The following is a 20,334-nucleotide window of genomic DNA, read 5'->3' on the forward strand; positions in this document are numbered from 1 at the left end:
GAAGTTGTCGGCTGAACCGCTCTGGCATCACTTCTTCCCCCTTTTGTAATGAATGTGTACGATTTAAACGTTCCTGGTGTTCCTTCACCACCGAGTGCGGCTTCACTGATGACTCCAGGTGGCTTATAACAACAAAGGCAAAAAGTCACTTTTTCAAGCAGTAACTGTTTATTACTGGGAAAAACATTAGGACTTTATTTTATTTTCCCTCTCTTACATATACTTGATTTGAATAAAAATAATTTAAAAATTTTTCATTTCTTTTTATATTACATTACAATAACTCGGAACAAGGACTGTAAATTGTGGAAGCAAGAAAACATAGACAAAATTGTTGTTTAGCTGCTGAGATGTAGTTCTTGGATTTTTTTTTAAACTCAAATAGCGAAACAATCACAATTGTCATTGCAGTGAAGAAAATTTATCCACCTATAAAATATCTTGAAGTTTGAGAATGGTATGAATACTTTCTAGTGTAACTATATAATACAGCCTGAGTTCTAACATATTACCTAAAACATACAACTTCTCGGACTTTACAAGGTCAAATATTTTAGACCATATTCCAGTGGAAAAACACTACGAACCTTTAACAATCCTTTTAAAGTTCTTGTTGAATTATATTTTATTTCCTTCTGAGGAATCTTAATATAATATTTCAAGCAATAAAATATTGCATACGAACTAGCTTGCAGGACTTTAGTCACACAAACTGGGCCAACTGCTGATTTAAAGGGTGAAGCACCTTCAGTACCAGACAGTAGCTGATAGAGAAGCAGATTTTGTGCACAGATGGGTACAATTTTCATGACATTTCTCTAAATCTGATAAAAATTCCTGCGTATTCGGTAATAAGAAACTAAAGTAATGGGATTTAAAATACACGTAAGGCTGGGGTAGGGTTACAGTGTTACAAGACAAAGATTCTATTCATTAATCCAATTCATGCCATTTGACAAAGACTTCGAATAGAACATGGATTTCTTCTTTTTCTTCTTTCTAAAATACATGCAACCCACTGCAATTTCCATTCCCTGGCTTGCACCTTGTCTCTTTTCAGTTGAATGTGAACATAGTTCATCTTTTCATTAAGTTCCAGGGTAACGAACACCACTCAGCATCACCTGAATGGATTCTAATTAAAAGAAGCCCCCAAAAGCAAAAAAGAGCAATTACCATGTCAAGGTCTCGCCTTAGGACACAAACTATTATCTGCAGAAATATGCAGAGTAAAAATGAGATGGGATTTGCGTGGGTAGTTATTTGCATTGAGTTCCATATTCAATTTAAGGTAACTGTCCCAGCCACGGCTGCCTGACGGACCGACAGAAATCCACTCCTCACCGGGTACAAGGGAAAAATACTATTTATAAGATTGTCAAAAGTTGTAACGGTCTGACCTCAGGGGCCAGTTCTCTCTTAAAGAAACACTTGAAACCCCGGCAGGCCCTGCAGCTTGACAAACAACCCGATGCCGATCTAAAGCGACGATGTCAAGCCCTTTAAAAAGAAACATTTCATTTCGGTGTATTTTGGGGAGATTTTTGTTTGGTTTTGTTTTGTTCTTGGCTCTTTTTTTTTTAATTTTTGTAACCGTCTGCCATTTCCAGCACCATCTCAGAGGCCGGAACGTCTCATTCCTTCCTGCGCCGGCTTTGCCGTTTCTCCCCTTGGCAGGCGCTGCCCACCGCACCCGCTGCTCCTCGCCGGCACCGCTGCCTTGTTTGCCTTGTCTGGGGGGATTTACAGCCCTGGAATGTGACTTCTGGATTAATACGCGTTTTCTTTTCCTAAGGAATGCCTTGTTTTGCAACCGCAGCTGCGTAAAAACATTGTAATTTTAAATAATGAGTGGGCGGTGGCTCTTTTGAGATATATTGGTGACGCAATTTAAAAAGCCAGGGAGGCGCTTTCACCCGAGTGCAATAGTTTTAAGAATAGGTAAAAATTTTGGACCTAAACTATGCCATTTGTCTTCCTTTGTAAGTTAAGAATTACTTTTAGTTTTACCAAGAAATATTCTACTGGTATGAACTACAGAATTTTTGAAATTATTGTGCATATTTATGTTTCACTCCTCTTCTCTAAATATATTACTCACTTGTTTAATTCATTCAGGAATCTACCATGCTGCCAACCAACTACAGTAATCCAGAACTATTTTCTGCATACGGAAGGGGCTTAATCACTAAGCCGCATCTTCCTGCAAAGCTTCAGTATCTGAGATTGGTAAAAAGCATTTCTCATTGAAATAATACTGAAGTGGAGCCAAGCCCTCCTCCATATATACGACTGTTAAGTTAATTAACTTTTCAGGACAAAATGCTGATCACATTCAATGACAAGATATATTGTCGTTTTCAAGACAGCTCCAGCGGTAGTTCTGGTGGCACAACAGTGTATCTTGGGTCCAGCTTAGGTGTGAAATCCTTGAAGTTTTTAGATGCTTCAGTACCAAATACATCTAAAACTTTCCTGTTCATGAGAGCAAACCTGAAAAAGAACAGACATGAGAGAGCAAACAGATTATTCATTTACTTTGGAAAAAAAAATCATTTTATTTAGAAAATATTTAATTATAAAATTATTAAAATTATTTCACGTACTACATGAAGGACTACCCAAATACAGATTTCTGCCTGCACTGTCCAGAGATTACAAGTTTTTCATCTCAGGCAATAAAGATTTAAAAAACAATACATTTGACAAATTTGATTAATAGTGCTTTCTGTAGATACACTTTATATAACACAACTTCTGGAAAAGGGAGAGACTGCCCTTCTACTTTTGACTTCACAATCTCATCCCAGCAGAGCAAACTCCGGCCATGCCTGTCCAAGTGGGGATAACAGTTTTATGGGTGTTACAATCTCTTTTCATCTCTTTAGTCTTCAAAATGGTTGATTGAAAGACTTATGAAACATCAAAAGAATTTTCCTCTACAGAGAAAGTGTCAAAATTACCACTACAGAGATTTGCTTCAGATTAAAAAAATGAGAACAGAATTTATTTTCCCTCCTCTCTTTCAATCAAAGCAATCTTAGGATTAGCACAAGAGGGGAAAATGCACCCCAAACTGGACATCTGACATCACCCCCTGTGTCATGGACCATGGAATGGTTTGGGTTGGAAGGGACCTTCAAAGCTCATCCAGTGCCCCCCCTGCCATGAGCAGGGACATCTTCACCCAGCTCAGGTTGCTCAGAGCCCCGTCCAGCCTGGCCTGGGATGTCTCCAGGGATGGGGCATCCACCACCTCTCTGGCCAACCTGGGACAGGCTCTCACCATCCTCGTTTTAAAAAAATTCTTCCTCTTGTCTAAGCTGAATCTCCTCTCCTTTAGTTTAAAACCATCACCCCTTGTCCTATCACAACAGGCCCTGCTACAAAGTCTGTCCCCATCTTTCTTACAGGCCCCTTTTAAGCACTGAAAGGCCACAATAAGGTCTCCCTCAGCCTTCTCATGTTTGTAGGGCCGCAGAGGTTGCTTGCAGAGCATCTCCAGGCATCCCAAGGAAAGTGTCCCACTACGTCTAACAACGTGTTCAGTCACCCCACGTGCTGCTACGAGTGCACTGAGACACGGAGAGTGCAGTTCAACGTGCTCCAGGGACTGGCCTCTGATTTCACTTCTGTTTTACAGACTGGAGGGCTCACTGTCACCACAAACATTCCCTTTTATAATCCCATTCTTAAACTGATCTACATCATGATCTGGATGCCTTGTTTCTGCCACATCAGTATAATAGTGTACACTTCACTAAACTGTATTTTTATAAATCAATCACAGCAAAATCTATTTTAAAAGGTAAGCATTTTAGAACCCCACAGCAAATAAGATAAAAAATATCCAGTAAGATATTACTGTTAAAGATGTCCCTGCTCATGGCAGGGGGGTTGGACTAGATGACCTTCGAAGGTCCCTTTCAACCCAAACTATTCTGTGATTCTATGATACAGTGTAAATTTATGATTATAATCAGAGAATATTTTTCATTAGTTTTCCAAGTAAAAAAAAATTCCTTTCCCAACTGAAACAGAAATCCTATAATAAACTATAGAATCTTTAAAGTATTCTTAGGAAAAGCTCTGACATTTCTAGTAGTGCTTTTAAATACCTACAAATACCACGTTGTCAATCACTGTAAATACCAAGTGATTTCTTCAACTTGTACAGTTGTTTACCGGATTCTTCATATTCCACTGAAACCCAAACGCGTTCCACCCTCCAAGTGAACTAAAGGTGGAAAAGTCTTCAAGTGAAACACTCACTTGATAAATAGTCTTAAGTAGATTTAAGTCTTTGCTCCTGTCTTTAGACTACACCCAGCAGTGTTGCTTCAGCAGCAAAGAACTTCAAGTGGATGGGAAATTATTTGAAAAGCAAAGTAAATACCTGGGGAATTAGTCTACACATACTCCAATGTCTCTGCTCTTGACAGTGAATGACACAGAAAGATGAACGTGATCAATGACCTGTTGAGACAAGCCGTAACAGACCCCGATTACATACCTGCCCTTTGTTAGTCGTAAAAGAAATTTCCAGTACGAAGGTCTCAGGTTCTGAACTTCCATGACAGCCTGAAAGGAGAGAATTCTGTGAGAGGTGGCTGACAGCGCCCAGCAAAAGCTTCAGCTGCTACACTGTGTTGCCAAGTCAGTGAAAAGATAGTTATGGAAATATATATATTTTTTAATTTTTAAAAAATCCTCTTATGGTTCATGGACCAAAACCGGCTGTCATCACCCATCAGTGTCCAGCGCTGTCAGTAGACAAACCACTCGCAGCTGAATTCGATGCTCTATATGACCCCACCAGGACAGGGTGATATTCCCAGACTTTCTTTCAAAAGTGGTGGTAATTGGCTTAGATCTTATTGCAGACAAAGCAACAACAATCCTTATTATTTCTATGTACATGGTTTTGCACTTGTGGATGCCAAATTTATCTGCTTTTTTATCTCCCACTCACTCTGCATTTTGTGATCTACCATTTCTTGTAACCATCTTTACATTTCATGTTACATATCTTAAATAATGTTATACACAAAAATCTTTGTCTTCTTTCTATTCCATTACATTTCCAGGTCACTTATGAGTATAATGAGTAACAAACATTTGAGTATAGATCCCTTTGATAATTTCTCCCTCTTTCCTCCTAAACCTAGAAATTTATTTCCAATCTTGGGCTCCTTTTCCAACTATTTACTAAGTAATGAAAAAATCCTTTCCTCTTTTCTCATAGGAACTTTATTTCTGTTAGCCTCATGTGACGGTCCTTGCCAATAGTATTTTGGAGATGTCCGTGCTGCAGACCTTCAGCCATATCCCAAGTACTGAAATATCAGTTCATTTTGATACTAGAAAGAGATATTCCCAAACACAGGGGAGCAATGAGGACTGGAACTCTTCTGTTAGGCACAAAACAGCAGGAGACTGCTTTAGGATGATTTTATATTCTCTTTATTGAGGTGTACAAAAATATATTCCGTTATGCAAAAACTAAAAAAGATTCAGGGACATTTCAGCAGATCTAGAAAGGAGGAGATGCATTGGAGTAACGTAACTGAAAAGGAGCTTTTACAGCTGATGCAGCTGATAAAGGAGCTGGTGTTGAAAGTATCTAATTGACTTGGAAAGGGCGAAAGATGAAAACTACAGCTTGTTTCAAACATAAAACTTCATATTTCCTTGCTACTTTTGGCAGATTCTTCCAAATGGGCAATTGAATTCAAGTTAGCTGAAAGCGAAAAATTCCAGTTGATTAAAATAAAACCTAAAAAACCAAAAAAAACCCAAACGTGAAATACTACAATATGTATTGTTTGTCTCCTTGAAAAACAGGCCTTCCATATGCTTATGAAAGTCCATACATTTATGTTCATCCTCTGGGTCAGTGCATTTTAAGATCCTATCCAAACAATTCAGTGCTCTGTATAACACATTCGCCTACAAGGATATGAGAAATGTGAGTCCTGGAAATGATCTTCCCTCTGTGACAGTGAAAAGCAGGATGCAGGAGCCCTGACTTACAGCGTCTTGCTGGAATCACTACATCACACCATCTTTTCCCTATCACTGTATCCCTGTGCTCCTCACTTAATTCACCATTTAACTTACACTAGAACTTCATGTTCTGTTAGAAGACAAGATACTTACTGCCTGAAAGCATATCGATGTGGAGATGGCATAGATGATGCTGTCTGCGTGAGGAAAATAGGGAACCTTCCCTGCTTCAATGCCTTTGAAGTATATAGTCTATAAAAATAAACAAAAGATGCTGAATGAAACAAAATAAACAAAGGAGCTTCTTGCTTTTTATCTATTTTACCTTTTCAAAGTAACATGTCAACATTACTAACCTATGCTTATATATTTTTGTATATGACCACAAATGCAACATTGATTGAGCTAGCTTATAAAAGTTATCAAAGATCAACAGAATAAGAGGCTATAAATGCATAGAACAGGACCCAGCAACAGCTTGGGTGTTAAAAGGGTAGTATAGATCTTTAAGATTAAGGGAAAATCTGCTATATTAAACTCTTCTTTTTAAAAAAGCAAAAGAACAATGCAATAACTATTCTAACAAAGTGAATATTCACTGTTCTTAAACAGCTTGAAATCACATACTTGTCTTTCTGAGAAAACATGTTAAGTTTATTTTCCTGAGCACAGCTTGACCTTCCAAAGCAGCACACGCCTCTTGGTCAGTTACCCTTGGCTTGCGTAAGATGACAAAAGTAGTAAAAAAAAAAAACGAAAGAACACATAGCACTTTTCTTATTTCACTGTAGCCACAATGTCTTCAAGTCCAGAGAAAACCATCCACAATACAAGATAATATTGTGTTTTTACAACTGGTGTTCTAAAAGTCAATATGGATAACTCAGAATTACGTGAACCACCTTCAGACCTTGATCTAGGATTACAAGGAGCAAGAATAAACAGTGTATCTTCCCTTTTTATGTTGAATTTGCTGCCTAAAAAAAAGTTACTTTTTATATTGTTTGAAGTGAATTCTGCTCTGGTAACCAAGGTGGATGAATATCACCAGGGAATGGGGCCCTGGAGATCTGCAGGAGAAGCTTTGTGATTTAGGGATGAAGATAAGAAGGGAATGCTCTCAACTTATTCCAGTGGTGCTGTTGGGGAAATAACCATGACTAAGTCCTGATTTTATGGAAAAATCACAGTAAGAAATCAAAGGCTCGTTAGCAAAGTATAATTAACATACTCAAACTCTACACACTTTTTTTTTTTTCCTGGGCTCCTAATTTGAACAAGTTCACAGAAACAATTCAAGCCTGAAAAATAGCAATTAGAACAAAGTTCGCTGCAAAGCTGGGAATTCAATCAGTTGAAGGATACTGACAAACAACTCCAGCTATAGACTAAAACCCAAGCTATTTTGAGTTATCTTAGGTTGTTGAATGCCAAAATTAGGGAACAAAGGCAGGAAGTTAAGCTGTAGCTTTTGGCAATAAATCTGCAATTAAGGACTAGGTCTGATTTACGTTTCTGGCAGAACAGAAATTCTTGGGACTTTGAGATTTAAAAGATCTGCAAAAACTACAAAGTAAAGGGCTACCAGGAGAGTAAAAAAAAAATCATGGAGAATATACAAGGAGACCAGTGGCTAAAGGACTTTTAAAATTAGTCACAGAAAAGAAAATAAGAAAGAAATGAGACCACAGAACGGCACTGCCTCTTGGCACACACCTACTGACACACAGCACCGCCACACAACTGTGTATTATACTGGAATCCTCTGACAAAGCCTGTGAAGTTCATTTTCTTTTTCTGCCTTGATGAAAAGGATGAAAGAAAGAACTCTGTTAAGAAGGTAACATCTTACCTCTACTAATTTGGACACCAGATACATAGAGATAGTCGTACTTTTGTAAAACATCATAGAAATTCCTGCTAGACACCCTGTAACAATCAGAAAACAAAAGTATTGTTAAGATTGTGATTTATTGTTGCTCTTGCAGTTTGTCAGCTCAACAGACGCTGCACAAGATTATGCTTTCTGTTGCTACAAGAAAGCTCAGTGATGTTCCTGTGCTGCCCATGAAAATACGGCTTAAGTCACTTAAAAAAAGAGAATTTTGAAACCCTGACAGCAATCTCTTGTTCAGTGCTCAGAAGCACAGTATCAAACTTCCTCTCTCATCCCACGCAGAAGAGAGACCTCCGAGGTTCCAGTACGTGACAGATGCGCAAGCAGCAGGGAAGGGCCTGCAACACTACACCAATCTAACGGCGAAGGGTCCTTCTTCAGAGCCAGTGGAGCCCTTCACCCTTTCAAATGTGTATTCTGTCATGTATGGGAGAACCAATATCTCAACCTCACGTCTCTGCAGCTGGAAAACAGTAGGATAAGTTTACATTTGTGCATACAAGAAAGCTGACCGTAAAAAAGACATACCATTTGATTGAATTTGCCTTACAACTTTAATTGCAACTCTTTATCTGCAACCACCTGAAACACCGCTCTCACTTTGATGCAACCTTAATGCACACAGTCCCGTGTCCATCCCACAAGTCTGAAAAGGGAACGAGAGGACTGACACCCAACCACGCGCACAAGAGAAACACTTGCAGAGTCCCCGCGGAGGCCACAAAGGCTTCTTCTCGTGGACTCACCAGCTACAAGTGCGTGAAGCTCATCGTCAAGGTTTCGTACCCAACGCAGGAAGCAACTGGTACCCTGAGGGTGAACAGAGCAGGATTAGCCCCAGTTGCTTCTCTTTTGGAATGCACAGACTGGAGATGCTCCTCTGTGAGATGGTGATACAGCACACAGTATGAATTAAGAGTGTGGTGTGATAAAACCTACAAATCACAGTGCCTGAAACATTTTAGTGTTTTAATTAAAAACAGTTGATTGTTACTGTTTTTATCAAAATCAGAGCGCAAACCAATCCAATTTGATTACTAATCTAATTCCAAAGCTAATCCTGAATTCACATAATCTTCATTTGATATAGCTGTCTAGGCTCTTTCCCATGATAAAATCTGTCTTCACATCAAACACCTTGAGATTCTTCCATGCTTCTAATAAATTCTGGAATCTGGAAAACACATTAATCTAAGAAGTTAGAACTGCATGTGATTAAAAGATGCAGTCAAGCGCATAACCTGTTTGTTGACAAAGAAAACAATACACACCTGTTCAGGCCAGAACAAATGCAGGCAATTGTGGCTAAAAATATATTTCATTTGGATGACCACTGGTTTCAAATATATTTCATTGGTTACCAAGTAATCCAGACTGTTGCACATCAGCCACATCCTCTGCATTCAATGTTTGTTCAACTGTTTTGGAAATCCATACTTTGTCTCCAAATTTTATCCCTGGGAAATTTCTGTTTGATTCTAAATGGTTCACGATCTGCTTAGTAAGTGCTGACGGCACCGAGACAACATCATGTAACTCAGTACGGCAGCCCACTGATGTCTATTTGGAGATATGCGCATCAGCCTCATAATCTATCTAACGTTTGCCTTTCATGGCATCAAAGAATGATTTATGTTGGAAGGGACCTCTGGAGATCATCTGGTCCAGCCTGAAGATGGTCCAATTAGAGCAGGTGGCTCAGGAACTTGCCCAGTTGAGTTCTGGGCATCTTCAAGGATGGAGACTACACAGCCTCAGTGGGCAACCTGTTCCAATATTTGGCCACCCTCACATGAAAACATATTTCCTTGTATCTCTTTGCAATCTCCTGTATTTCAGCTCGTATCCATTGCCTTTCATCCCATCACTGAACACCTCCAAGAGGTGGAGGTAGCCATAGAATCTCCCTGAGCCTTTTTTCTCTGGCTTCTCCCAGCTTCTCCTCACACATCATACGATCCAGTCCTCAAATCATCTTGGTGGCCCTCAGGTGAACCCACTCTTTTAAAAAAGACATTAAAATTAAAAGAAGAAATGAAGCAATATCTGTGTCCAAAAATGGACATAACATCACAGATGTGGTCTCACTAGCTATTTTACGGTCCACATTTTCAATAAATTCCTTGCAAAGCCATTGATACATTGCAATTATGGCAGTCAGCTTAACTGCTCGAACTTGTAAACTGATTTAAAAATGAAAACCAGGCTACAATGGCTAATGTATTTTCTGCATAACCTTGTTTGCTGACATTAATTAACAGTAAAGTGAACAAAAACCATCAATGGTACAGCTACTACAACTCTCCAATGGCATTTAGGGCTGCTTTTAGGGACAAGATGGTCTTTTTTAAAAAGTAGCCATTAATGCAATTCCTTTGGGTTCAAAAAGCATCAAGCATTTCATTGTTTTTTGGCTGTGGTCCAATCTTTGTTGCCCTACATGCCTATTCCAAACTGGAAGAAAAATATAATGCAACCCAAATCCATATAACGGATTGCAAAAAAGTTATGGAATGCAAACAATAACAAAAAGTACATACTTAATAAACAATAAACAAAGGTCAGAGTGTGTTACCCTTGTAAAATGAGTATCTATAGAACTAACTTACACTTTACAATACGAGCTCTTAAAAGACATTAAAATAATTTCAGCTTTTGCAATTTAAATACTTTTTTTTTTCTCTAATGGTTCTTTGCTTAAAGTTTGAAGTTTAAATAAACTCTTAACAGCCCATTTCCACTTTGCCATCAAAAATTTTAAACTCTGTAACCTTACAAGTTCTTGTGTCTCAATCTGACTGCAAGTCAAGTTAAATGCTGTTTTGCTGACAAATAACATTTGGTTTTTTAATTTTCAGTAAGTAATATTTGTCCTGAACAATACAGAATTCTCTTAACTTTGCAGAGCAAGTAACGTAGCAGTTGAAAAATGACGTGTGATTAAGAACATTAAAGTGCAAAAGCCACTTCAGCACCGCACTGTGCACCACGTTCTTCCTTAGGGAGCGTGCTTGGTCATGTTCTCTTTTGGCATAAATAAACATAATTCTATTAACTCCAACAATACTGTATGAACGCGTATCAGTTCACAACCTGTCATCTTATAATGGCTCAGAAGGGCAGATTTCCAAGCGTTAAGTGCAACGTCTCCTCAGCTGCATGTGATATATGTTCTGCGACCTCCTGCTATTTAGTGTCAAGTAAGAATTCCAGATATTTGAGCCAAAAAAAGTGCAAATGGGTTTTCTCTGGCAACACTGCTGCTCCTGCAGTCACTGCTCGTGTCTCCACTAAGATGTTTCTGAGTAACAGCAAGTTCCTTTGAAATCTGAATTCACCTTCTCTGAAATACTCGCTATCTCCTGATCTTGATGCCATACTGCAAAATCCATCTTGTTTATTCAGAAATGATCGAAAAAACACACAGAATGGAAAACTAATTTTCTATTTGCAATCTGATTACTTCAATACTACAGAATTTGTCAGTGACGTGCTGTAGCAAACAGTATCAGTAATATCAAGTGGCTAGACTTTTTAGCTCTTTGTGATATTCTGAAAAGTGAAATAAAAAATGTGGCATTCATTATTTCTGTATGTTACAAGCTTACTTTGTATATACTGACGAAAGATCCCAGAAAAGCTCCAAGCTGGAAATTTTCCTTGTTGTAGAAGAGGGAAAGTAGCCGGGACGGTTCTGTAAAGAGATGCCGGAAGGTGGACGGAATCCGAAGGCAACATTGGATCAGGTAACCGATGCTAAACATCCTAATGAAGCCCTGGAGAAAATGGTAAGAAACCATAAAATCAGAAAAAGGAAAAGCATCTACAGAAGGACTCTTTTTTGACATCAAGCAGTTTAAAATCCACTCTGCAGATACTGTCTAAAATGCACCCCCATCTTCAAACTCAAGACCAGTTTTTTTTTTCCCGCCCCGATTCCCCTGTAAAATAGAAAAAGCAATAAAATCATAGACAAACAACTTTCCTTTAATATCTATGAATATCTGAAAGGCCTCAATGGGCAAACTTCACTCCTCTTCTGCTCCAAAATTCTGTCCTTTGAAATAATCGCGATGACTTCATTTCCATGTTACTGACCGGCTTTTAACCACAAATGGGTGTACAGAGGAAAGTAATGGGGTGGGAAAAAAAAAAAAAAGAAGAGCACTGCTACACTCAAATGTTTGGAGAAAGCACTAAAAGAGGAAAAAGTCCACAAAAGTAAATTCCAGAAAGTGTGAGAATAGACCCTGATGGTTTGGCACACGCTCATGGACTTTCCCTCAACCAAACCGGGGGCTGCGTGACGCCTGCAGAGAGGGAAAGGGCAAAACTGGAAGGGAGATTATGTGCAGAGCTACTCAGAAAGGTTTTTTCTTACTACTCTACCTTGGATACAGAGCTGCTTTTTTACATCACGTCACAAAACCACACTGACATTTTCTTTCCAAATTCTTCTCCCCAGTTCCTTATAACTTCCTCCACAGCTTCCTCTCATTATCCTTACCCTGTGGCTGAACTTCTCAAATCATTCTGAATCAAATCTATCCATTTTTAGGGTTGGAAGACGCCTTATCTGAAAACTATCTGTGCACTCACTATTGGCAAGCAAGGCAGGCTCGGTGTTCAGAAGATGCTCAAGGACACCGAGGCAATTCCAGTCACAGGAATAACTGGCAGAGGGTTTGACTGAGCAACATTCCCAACTCAGAAATGCGAAACATTTTTGCCTCCTACAGAACTTTATAACGCATCATAAAGCTCGTAAAATTTTATTGTGGTTAAACATCCAGTAATAAAGTTTCCTGAAGGAATTACTCTCCCTGCTACTCAAGAAGTGGTTTAGGAGAATCAAGTGGAAGAAAATATATTGTGTCATCCAATGATCCAGTAGCTATGAATAAATAATGTACTGGTCTTAAAGGTATGTAAATGCTACATACTGAACAGCTAACGACCCGGTGTTTTCTGATCATGTAATGGAAATACATGTGAGGTAGGCAGAGATATAAACGCGCTGTGAATGTTGTGTACTTAAAATGTCAAAATTAAGATGAGCACATATTCACACCTAAATGAAAAGGTAGCCTAGCGCTAAGTACATAGCCCTTGTCTTCCCAGAAAATTAGATTATGATACCAGGTATCATTATATAAAAATAAAGTCCCAAAAGCAGCAGTTACGAACAAAGCCCACACCAAGAGAACAGCCAACATTATGGGATGTTTGACATTTATACTCGGCTATAGGAAAGGTTACTCTGAAGGGCTGAGGAACATGGCACTAGCAAACACTCAAATTCCAACTGGAAACTCAGACACATCCAACACTACAATAAACGTAAGTGAGAGAAGAAAATCCTGCTAAGAGCCATTTCTCCACAGAGGTTTTGAGTTGGGACTCAGATCAGCCAGAAGTAGCAGCACGGTGAAATTACATATCTGCAAAACTCATTGAATAAACCTTTTGTTCCCTTTTGAGAAACAGATTCCTTAAAAAGTTAACAATACAGCCAAGACATTGGCTAGAACTCAAATTCAGAAAAGCGCATGTTCAGTAACATACCAAAACTCAGTCAACCTGTTGCAATATATTAGGAATCAGTTAAGATATTTAAAATAAATTAGTTAAGATATTGACAGTTTTTACTGGCTATACAGTTGGCCTTCAAGAAACAGAATGCAGAGATTACAATCATCACAAAAAAAGAAAACCTCCCATTGTTTTTGGTCACCCTAGTCATTAGGTGTGAGGGTCATCAGGTGTCATCTGCAGCACCAGCCGAAAAAATGGACAACTGGACTTCTGCTGATGGCTCGTGTCTCCTCATTGTAATCAAGTGGAATCCAAAAGAAGAAGAATATTGTTTACTTGCTTCTGGTAACGCTTTTCAGACATTTAAAAACCCAAAGCACTTTAAGTATTTAAAATTTGAAGGGAAGTCTATGAAATGAGGTGGCATGTCATTACTAAATGTTACATACAAACTATCATGGACTCTGCCAACAGGGTAATGTGCATTTAAACATGAAACAGGAGAAAAAGATCATGCAATGACAATTAAAGCACAGGTATGATAATGAGAAGATGAGATGTTCGAGGGTAAAGGAAAATATGGCACGGACAAGAAATCTTGGCAATGAGCAGCTCATCAGATCATGATCAGATTTAAAAGCTCCTCTACAGACATGGAATTACAAAAAAATGCTCCAATCATATCAGCTGGCAGTTACTATTGACAGACTGCAGAAACGGCCCTAGAGACAACTGCAAATGCATTAAGAATTTTTGATCTTTAAAAGTCTAAATACATAAAAATAAATGTTTTCACTCAGGTTTTGATTTTACAAAGTCACAGAAAAGGCAAGAAATTTAAAGATCTGGCTGCCAGTTTAGTGATATTTCCCTGATTATATTATTGTAGTCAAGAATAATTTATACTAAAAGACTGCACACGACTGGTACAAGAATGAAGTATAGTTCAACTGCACAATTGGTTTCTCTAAAGAAAGAACAGCCTTACAAAAATGTGGCGGTATTTTAAATTATTATTTTTATTTAATTATTATTTTTATTTAATTATTATTTTAGTCAGCTCAAGACTTAGTTCAGCTCCACTATCAGTGGGGCTTTCTTCTCCCACCATCCCCTTCAAGCGTATATGAAACATGAACAGAAAACAACTGAAGAGAACAGAAACTCCTTACTATGCCTATTTTGTTCTCCCTGTTCTTTTCATGATTAACACATCTCCCTAACCACCTACGAAAGGACAGTGAGTAGTTTGGGGACGACCTACTATTATCTGAGGAACTCACAATCTGAAATCAGATTTGGCTCTCTCAACTAGAGTAATTCAACAAGACTAACCCCTATTCCTTGGTCACCCTTCTGTTTTAAAGGCAAAGAAGTCACAAATGTAATTGTTTTTCCAGCAGATTATGACAGTTTTCCACGAGGAAGAGGCACCAGTTCCATTAGGAGAACCCTAAGAGAAATCCTCGCTTGTTTGTTCTAACTGCGTTTGTAAAATAATAGTGGTATGAGGGTACTTACAGATTTGGCTGCTGAGCATGTAGCACAGAATAGATAAGGATTTTGTGCGAGATAAATAAAAAGTGCAGACAGCAAGTCTGGACTAACAGTAAGAGCTAATTACTGTAAAATACACCTAAGTCATGAAAGACAGCATGTTACGTAAATGCGCAGCAGACTGACGTTACAGGCACCCATCTAAAAAGATGCACACTAGGAGATGCTACCAGCAGCAGAGATCTGGAAATGCAGCGCATCAACTCATAAAATCACTTCTGCTTAATTTTAATCTTTTGAACGTAACCTCCACTGCAGTGTTGGACATTTATTCTGAGGGCCAGATGCCAGCATCTATGGGGAAAACACAGAGTACTCTGCAAATTCTGCAGAGGGAACGTTTGCTCCCCAGAGGACTCTGCCCAAACGTGAGCTCTGAGGAGATGGGAGACAAAGGTGGCCAGGAGACACCGAGTAGCAAAAGGAACAAGCACAAACCAAATGGAAAGTCTGTGTCCCCAAAGATATTACGCCTTGAAGGAAAGAACCCATGAATGAAACATTACGTGGACTGTGAGAGTGGTGAGAGGCTGTAGAATTGTAGTTTTAATCTGGGTTCTGTTAAATACACATCCTTCCTGCAACAGAAAAGTTACATAACTATCCTGAACTTTTCATGAATGCTCTACTGTATATTCTCATTGTAATTCAACAGAATACTTAAGCACCACCTCAAATCCTACCAACTCAAGTGCAACTTATACCCAAATGTTACTCAGTGGTACACTAATACACTGCAGCGTAAAAGGTGTGTTAATACAAGAAAAAATGATGTTAATAAACATACCTGAATAAATGTTGTGCTACATCTCTTCTCATGCTAAATTTAAGCATAGCTCTCCTGAGATACCATTAACTGTATACAAAATTTTAATTTTAAAAAGTTATTTTTGAAAGTAATATGTATCAAAAGCATCTGAAGATACTCAAATCTATTTTTGCTGCTCCAGAAAAAAAAATGTGTAAATTATTAAGTGACTGAGATCTTCTGGAGTCATACCAATTCCTAAAACAGGCACAGCAGGTGGTACCACCTGTGCCAACCCAATGCCGGCCAAAAGAAATCCCATCTATACAGTGCTCCTCTGGAAAAAAAAAAAAAAAAAAAAAAAAAGCGCTGATCGCATTAATAAAGGAGAATGAATTATGCCATCGGACATAAACAGCTCTTCCTGGGCACAGCAACTGCGACCAATCTCTCATTACCCCGAGCTCTTAAAATACCCGAGCGGCGCGGCGAGGCGAGCGCAGCGCTGCAGCACCGCGCCGGGGCCGCTGCCCGAGCAGCACATTCCGGTGCCTTAGTCAGGCTGGAATCGCAAGTGGACTCAGCCGCCAAGTGCATCACATAGCTAAACAAGTTCCTGGCTCGTCAGCCCATTTTTTTCCCCACACGTTTTATGTTATTCATTCACTCCGGTTCATCTGAAAGACCGGAGAACTCTGACCTCCCACCACCCTTTCCTAAATTGAGAAAATCTGTTTTCAGGCTTGTCACATTTTCAACAGAAGAAGAATGAGTAACAGGCTCCTTCCTCACTTCCTAAGTGTGTGCTTTGTCTGACTAAAGACTCTTACACTGTCTTTGCCAGAGTTTGTCAATCTGACTATTTCTGCACTTACTTTAATACAATATGAGATGCAATTATCTTCATAGTGTTTACAGCATCTATGCCTCGGGCCATGTTTGCACCTGCAAAAAGCACAATGAAACACATTTTAACTTGTAGCTGTTTTCAGCGTCATCAACAGCAGACTTCATAAATTTTTCTTGCCTAGAAATACACAAAGCGCTGTTTTCCCACCACTGGTTCTCTCTATTACCTATTGAAGGGCACTGTGAACTTTTATGATGCCATAAAAAGACAATAAAAAGTAACAATGCTTTAGTTGTACAGCAAGTGTCTGCACGCTTATTTGGAACCAACCTCTTGCCATGCTATGCATTAAACACAAAATTAAAGAACAAATTCTCTGCTGCGGTCAACAGGGAGAAGTGACACGACCCTTCCCGGTCTGTCTCTGCTCCGTGGTTCTGGAAGGACATTTGACCAAGCACCCGTGATCTGTGTCCTTACATCTTTCATACCAGTGTAAGGTTCACCGGAGGGCAAGGCAGAACATGCGAACACACAGAGCTGCTCTGTGAGACTTCTCTCAATTACAAGCTTTTCACTTCTGGGCTATTTCTTCTACTGTGTTGATTTTTATGTAGCTCTTACTTTGTATTGAATTTGACGTTAAGCATTTAAAAGAGACTGGCTTGGGACGGTGGGATGCATGTGTTGCACAGTTGTTAGCCTTTCATTATGTAGAATTAAAAGAAGTAATTTCATACCAGGTCTGAACATTATATTTTTCTATAGCCAAGTATTTAAGTTTTAATGCAAAATAAATTGCACAATTTATATACTGTGCCATAGATCTTGGAAGTTTTGAATCGTGCACTATAAACTCTAACGGCCATAAATCATCTGTGAGGTCAGTTTATGTAGCTAAAATTGTAATGAGAATGCGATCAGGTTACAGGCATTTAGACTCAATTATACTGAAAAGAACCATATGGAAGAGAAACCTGTGAGAGCATTAGGACTGAATACTGAAAGTTTTCTGAATGTCTGAGTCAGGAGTTTCAAAACCTTAAAGAAAAATGCTCCTCTCCACCCATATCCCTTCGTCCTTGTATTTAATGAACAACCAAAGAGCTGTGGACTGTCTTTAGCAAACTGAATGACGGGTATTTAAGATAAAATAGGCATAAGCGACTCGCCTAAATTAAACTGCTTATAGCTGGAGCTGTCTTCTCTTTCCAGGTCTTTTGTTGTCTAACACTGTCGTGCCTGAAAAGCCGCTGCTGACTTCCCTTATATTTTTCAATTAAAAACCACAGCAAACCATAGGAAGTCACCACATGATGCAGGTCACTTCATGTTTGTTTGCTATCTGAGCAAGTAAGAGAAGCCACTACTTTGGGAACACAATGCACGTGGAAGACTCGCTTCTTTCCTGCATGTCAGCCGGCAAAGATCTTGGTCACAGAACTGCTCCTGGAGAGGTCAATGGAAGTGAAGAATCAGAGGTGCGGTATGAACAGACCTCTACTCCATTTTTTATTCCATCTTCCCTATAAATAACTCCTTGTGGTACCCAACGTGCCTGAGGTGGACAAATGAAGCTCAGCAGGAGCAGACCATCTGAACGTATTAGCCTGAAAAGCTCTCTGATGGTGTTTCTTTAAGCTCATATTAAGGAACAATAAATTGGATCCTATAGACTGGAAGGGAATGTATCACAGAATCACAGAATGTCAGGGATTGGAAGGGACCTCAAAAGCTCATCCAGCCCAATCCCCCCGCCGGAGCAGGAACACCCAGATGAGGTTACACAGGAAGGCGTCCAGGCGGGTTGGAATGTCTGCAGAGAAGGAGACTCCACAACCGCCCTGGGCAGCCTGGTCCACCCTCACTGTGAAGAAGTTTCTTCTCATATTTAAGTGGAACCTCCTGTGTTCCAGTTTGCACCCCTATCTCACCTAACTTCAGCTGTCTAGATCTGACCTGGTGCAAAACAGTCTGAGGCTCACTTTTTGCTTTGCAATTCGCTATTTCCTGAGAGAGGAGGCCGGCCCGGTGCCACCAATCCTGTTCTTCGGCAGTTCTCCTTTATGCCATACAGTGATGCAGGTCACCAAAAAGATGATGTTACGGTCACTTAAGGCGACCTAAGTAAGAATGGCTGCTGTGCAGTTTCCCCTCTTTATTATGACTGCTTAGCACCAGCAGAACCATGCCATGAGCTGGTTTTGCTGAAAACTGCAGACAAAGCAACCAGCGCTCTCTCACTCAGAACTGATTGAACTTACCCTCCCTCATTCGAGAACTGCACATTGCAAGTCATTGCTGTGACATACAGATCTTAAATTTTGCTTTTATTAGAGTTCAGCCTTTGTCACCACTAACTACCCAGTAAAAATGGAATGCAAAACACTTAAGTGCAAAGCAAAAGTATTATAAAACATTGTCAAATATAATGTAACAAACCATTAAAATGAGTTAAGTAAGAATGATTCATTTTGTTTTTATTTTGTTTTCTTCAACTCACACTTTGTCCATGAGCTTTTTTGTTAGAGCCAGTATGTTCATTGGCTGCGATATTTTTTCACGATGCTTTATCTTTCTATCTATTTTTGAAAAAGCCGCTTCAGGTGAAAACGAATGAGTGGGGATTTCTTCTTTCCCTACAATGAACCTGAAAAACAAAACAGAACAAAACAACAATTATGTAAATAACTCAGTGAAATACATACAGTCCAATATAAATCTCTTAAGTTTTTAAGACAAGCTTGAAGTTACCCACAGGTCTGCAAAAGAAATTGCTTCCTACACAGCTGCTAAACCTTGTATCTCTTTGAAAAGATTACGCCACCAACACATATTTAACCTTCAGATAATGGTCACAATCGCCGCCACAAATTTTTTTAAACTAGGAAAAAAACCCCATTACTGGGGAAGTCCATCTCTCATACAAAGCAAGAACACCAAAAAAGAAAATAAAAAGGCACATGAAATATCTCAATTATGTCCAGCAAAATGGGGTTACATAGAGGTTGACGATTACTATAATATTTTTACAAAATACCTATTTTGTAAAATCTTCAAAATGTTTTCGCTCCCACCAGGAGCATCAACTTTGTTTTGCTTGGCTCCATCTTCAGCCCTCTGTCTTCACTCAGAAGTTGATATTGTCAACAGACTGGTTCATCTTGGGTGTAGAATTACTGTATATCAAGGGCAAAGGAGGTCACAGCAGCAAGATGTTTCCTAACACTTTGCAAATTACACCGTGCACTGGTAGTCTTGCCAAGGGCGATGAAGGTATAAAAAGTTTGTCATTTGATATGTAACTGAATCTCCCAGTGAACCGGAGATTTCAGAAAGCGCTGTTTCTGCACGTTGCCATAGGAGTGTGTCATGTCCAGATGTCTGGACTATAGACTGAATTATTTAACTATTGGCACCTGATATCAAATTCCACAGCTGTTTCATAGCTGCAAACTCTGTAAAATGTTTTCCGCTACCAACAGCAAGTCTGTCTTGCTTGACTTCAGCTCTTCACCTGGGAGCTGATACTGTCCATGCACTGGGCTGAGCAGCAGACACGGAGCAGAGTTTATAAAAGACACATAAGAATAATGTGTCTTTGTATTTCTGACACGAGACACAAAGATGGGACAACTCGGTGTAACTACCCAAATGAGTAACACCAGAGGCTCCCATCGCAAAGTAAATTCTACTAGAGCCTGGACCACTAGGCCAGACACAAGGTTTAGTGGTACATTT

At 39.3% G+C, this 20,334-nt stretch overlaps 1 protein-coding gene across 1 annotated transcript in view; it reads right to left on the reverse strand.

Moving 5' to 3' along the window:
* Positions 1 to 216: 216 nt before the first annotated feature.
* The window catches only part of TMEM135 (transmembrane protein 135), a 189,801-nt gene continuing 169,683 nt past the window's right edge, over positions 217 to 20,334 (reverse strand). The window contains exons 8-15 of the mRNA XM_065656844.1: positions 19,097 to 19,243; positions 16,619 to 16,688; positions 11,512 to 11,679; positions 8,650 to 8,713; positions 7,859 to 7,935; positions 6,160 to 6,258; positions 4,514 to 4,581; positions 217 to 2,493 (exon numbers count right to left, since the gene is read on the reverse strand). Of these exons, the coding sequence (XP_065512916.1) occupies positions 2,361 to 2,493; positions 4,514 to 4,581; positions 6,160 to 6,258; positions 7,859 to 7,935; positions 8,650 to 8,713; positions 11,512 to 11,679; positions 16,619 to 16,688; positions 19,097 to 19,243 (826 nt within the window). The 3' untranslated portion in view covers positions 217 to 2,360. The remainder of the gene's footprint in view (positions 2,494 to 4,513; positions 4,582 to 6,159; positions 6,259 to 7,858; positions 7,936 to 8,649; positions 8,714 to 11,511; positions 11,680 to 16,618; positions 16,689 to 19,096; positions 19,244 to 20,334) is intronic.

Source organism: Caloenas nicobarica, chromosome 1 (genome assembly GCF_036013445.1).
Source record: "Caloenas nicobarica isolate bCalNic1 chromosome 1, bCalNic1.hap1, whole genome shotgun sequence".
NCBI lineage: Eukaryota > Metazoa > Chordata > Aves > Columbiformes > Columbidae > Caloenas > Caloenas nicobarica.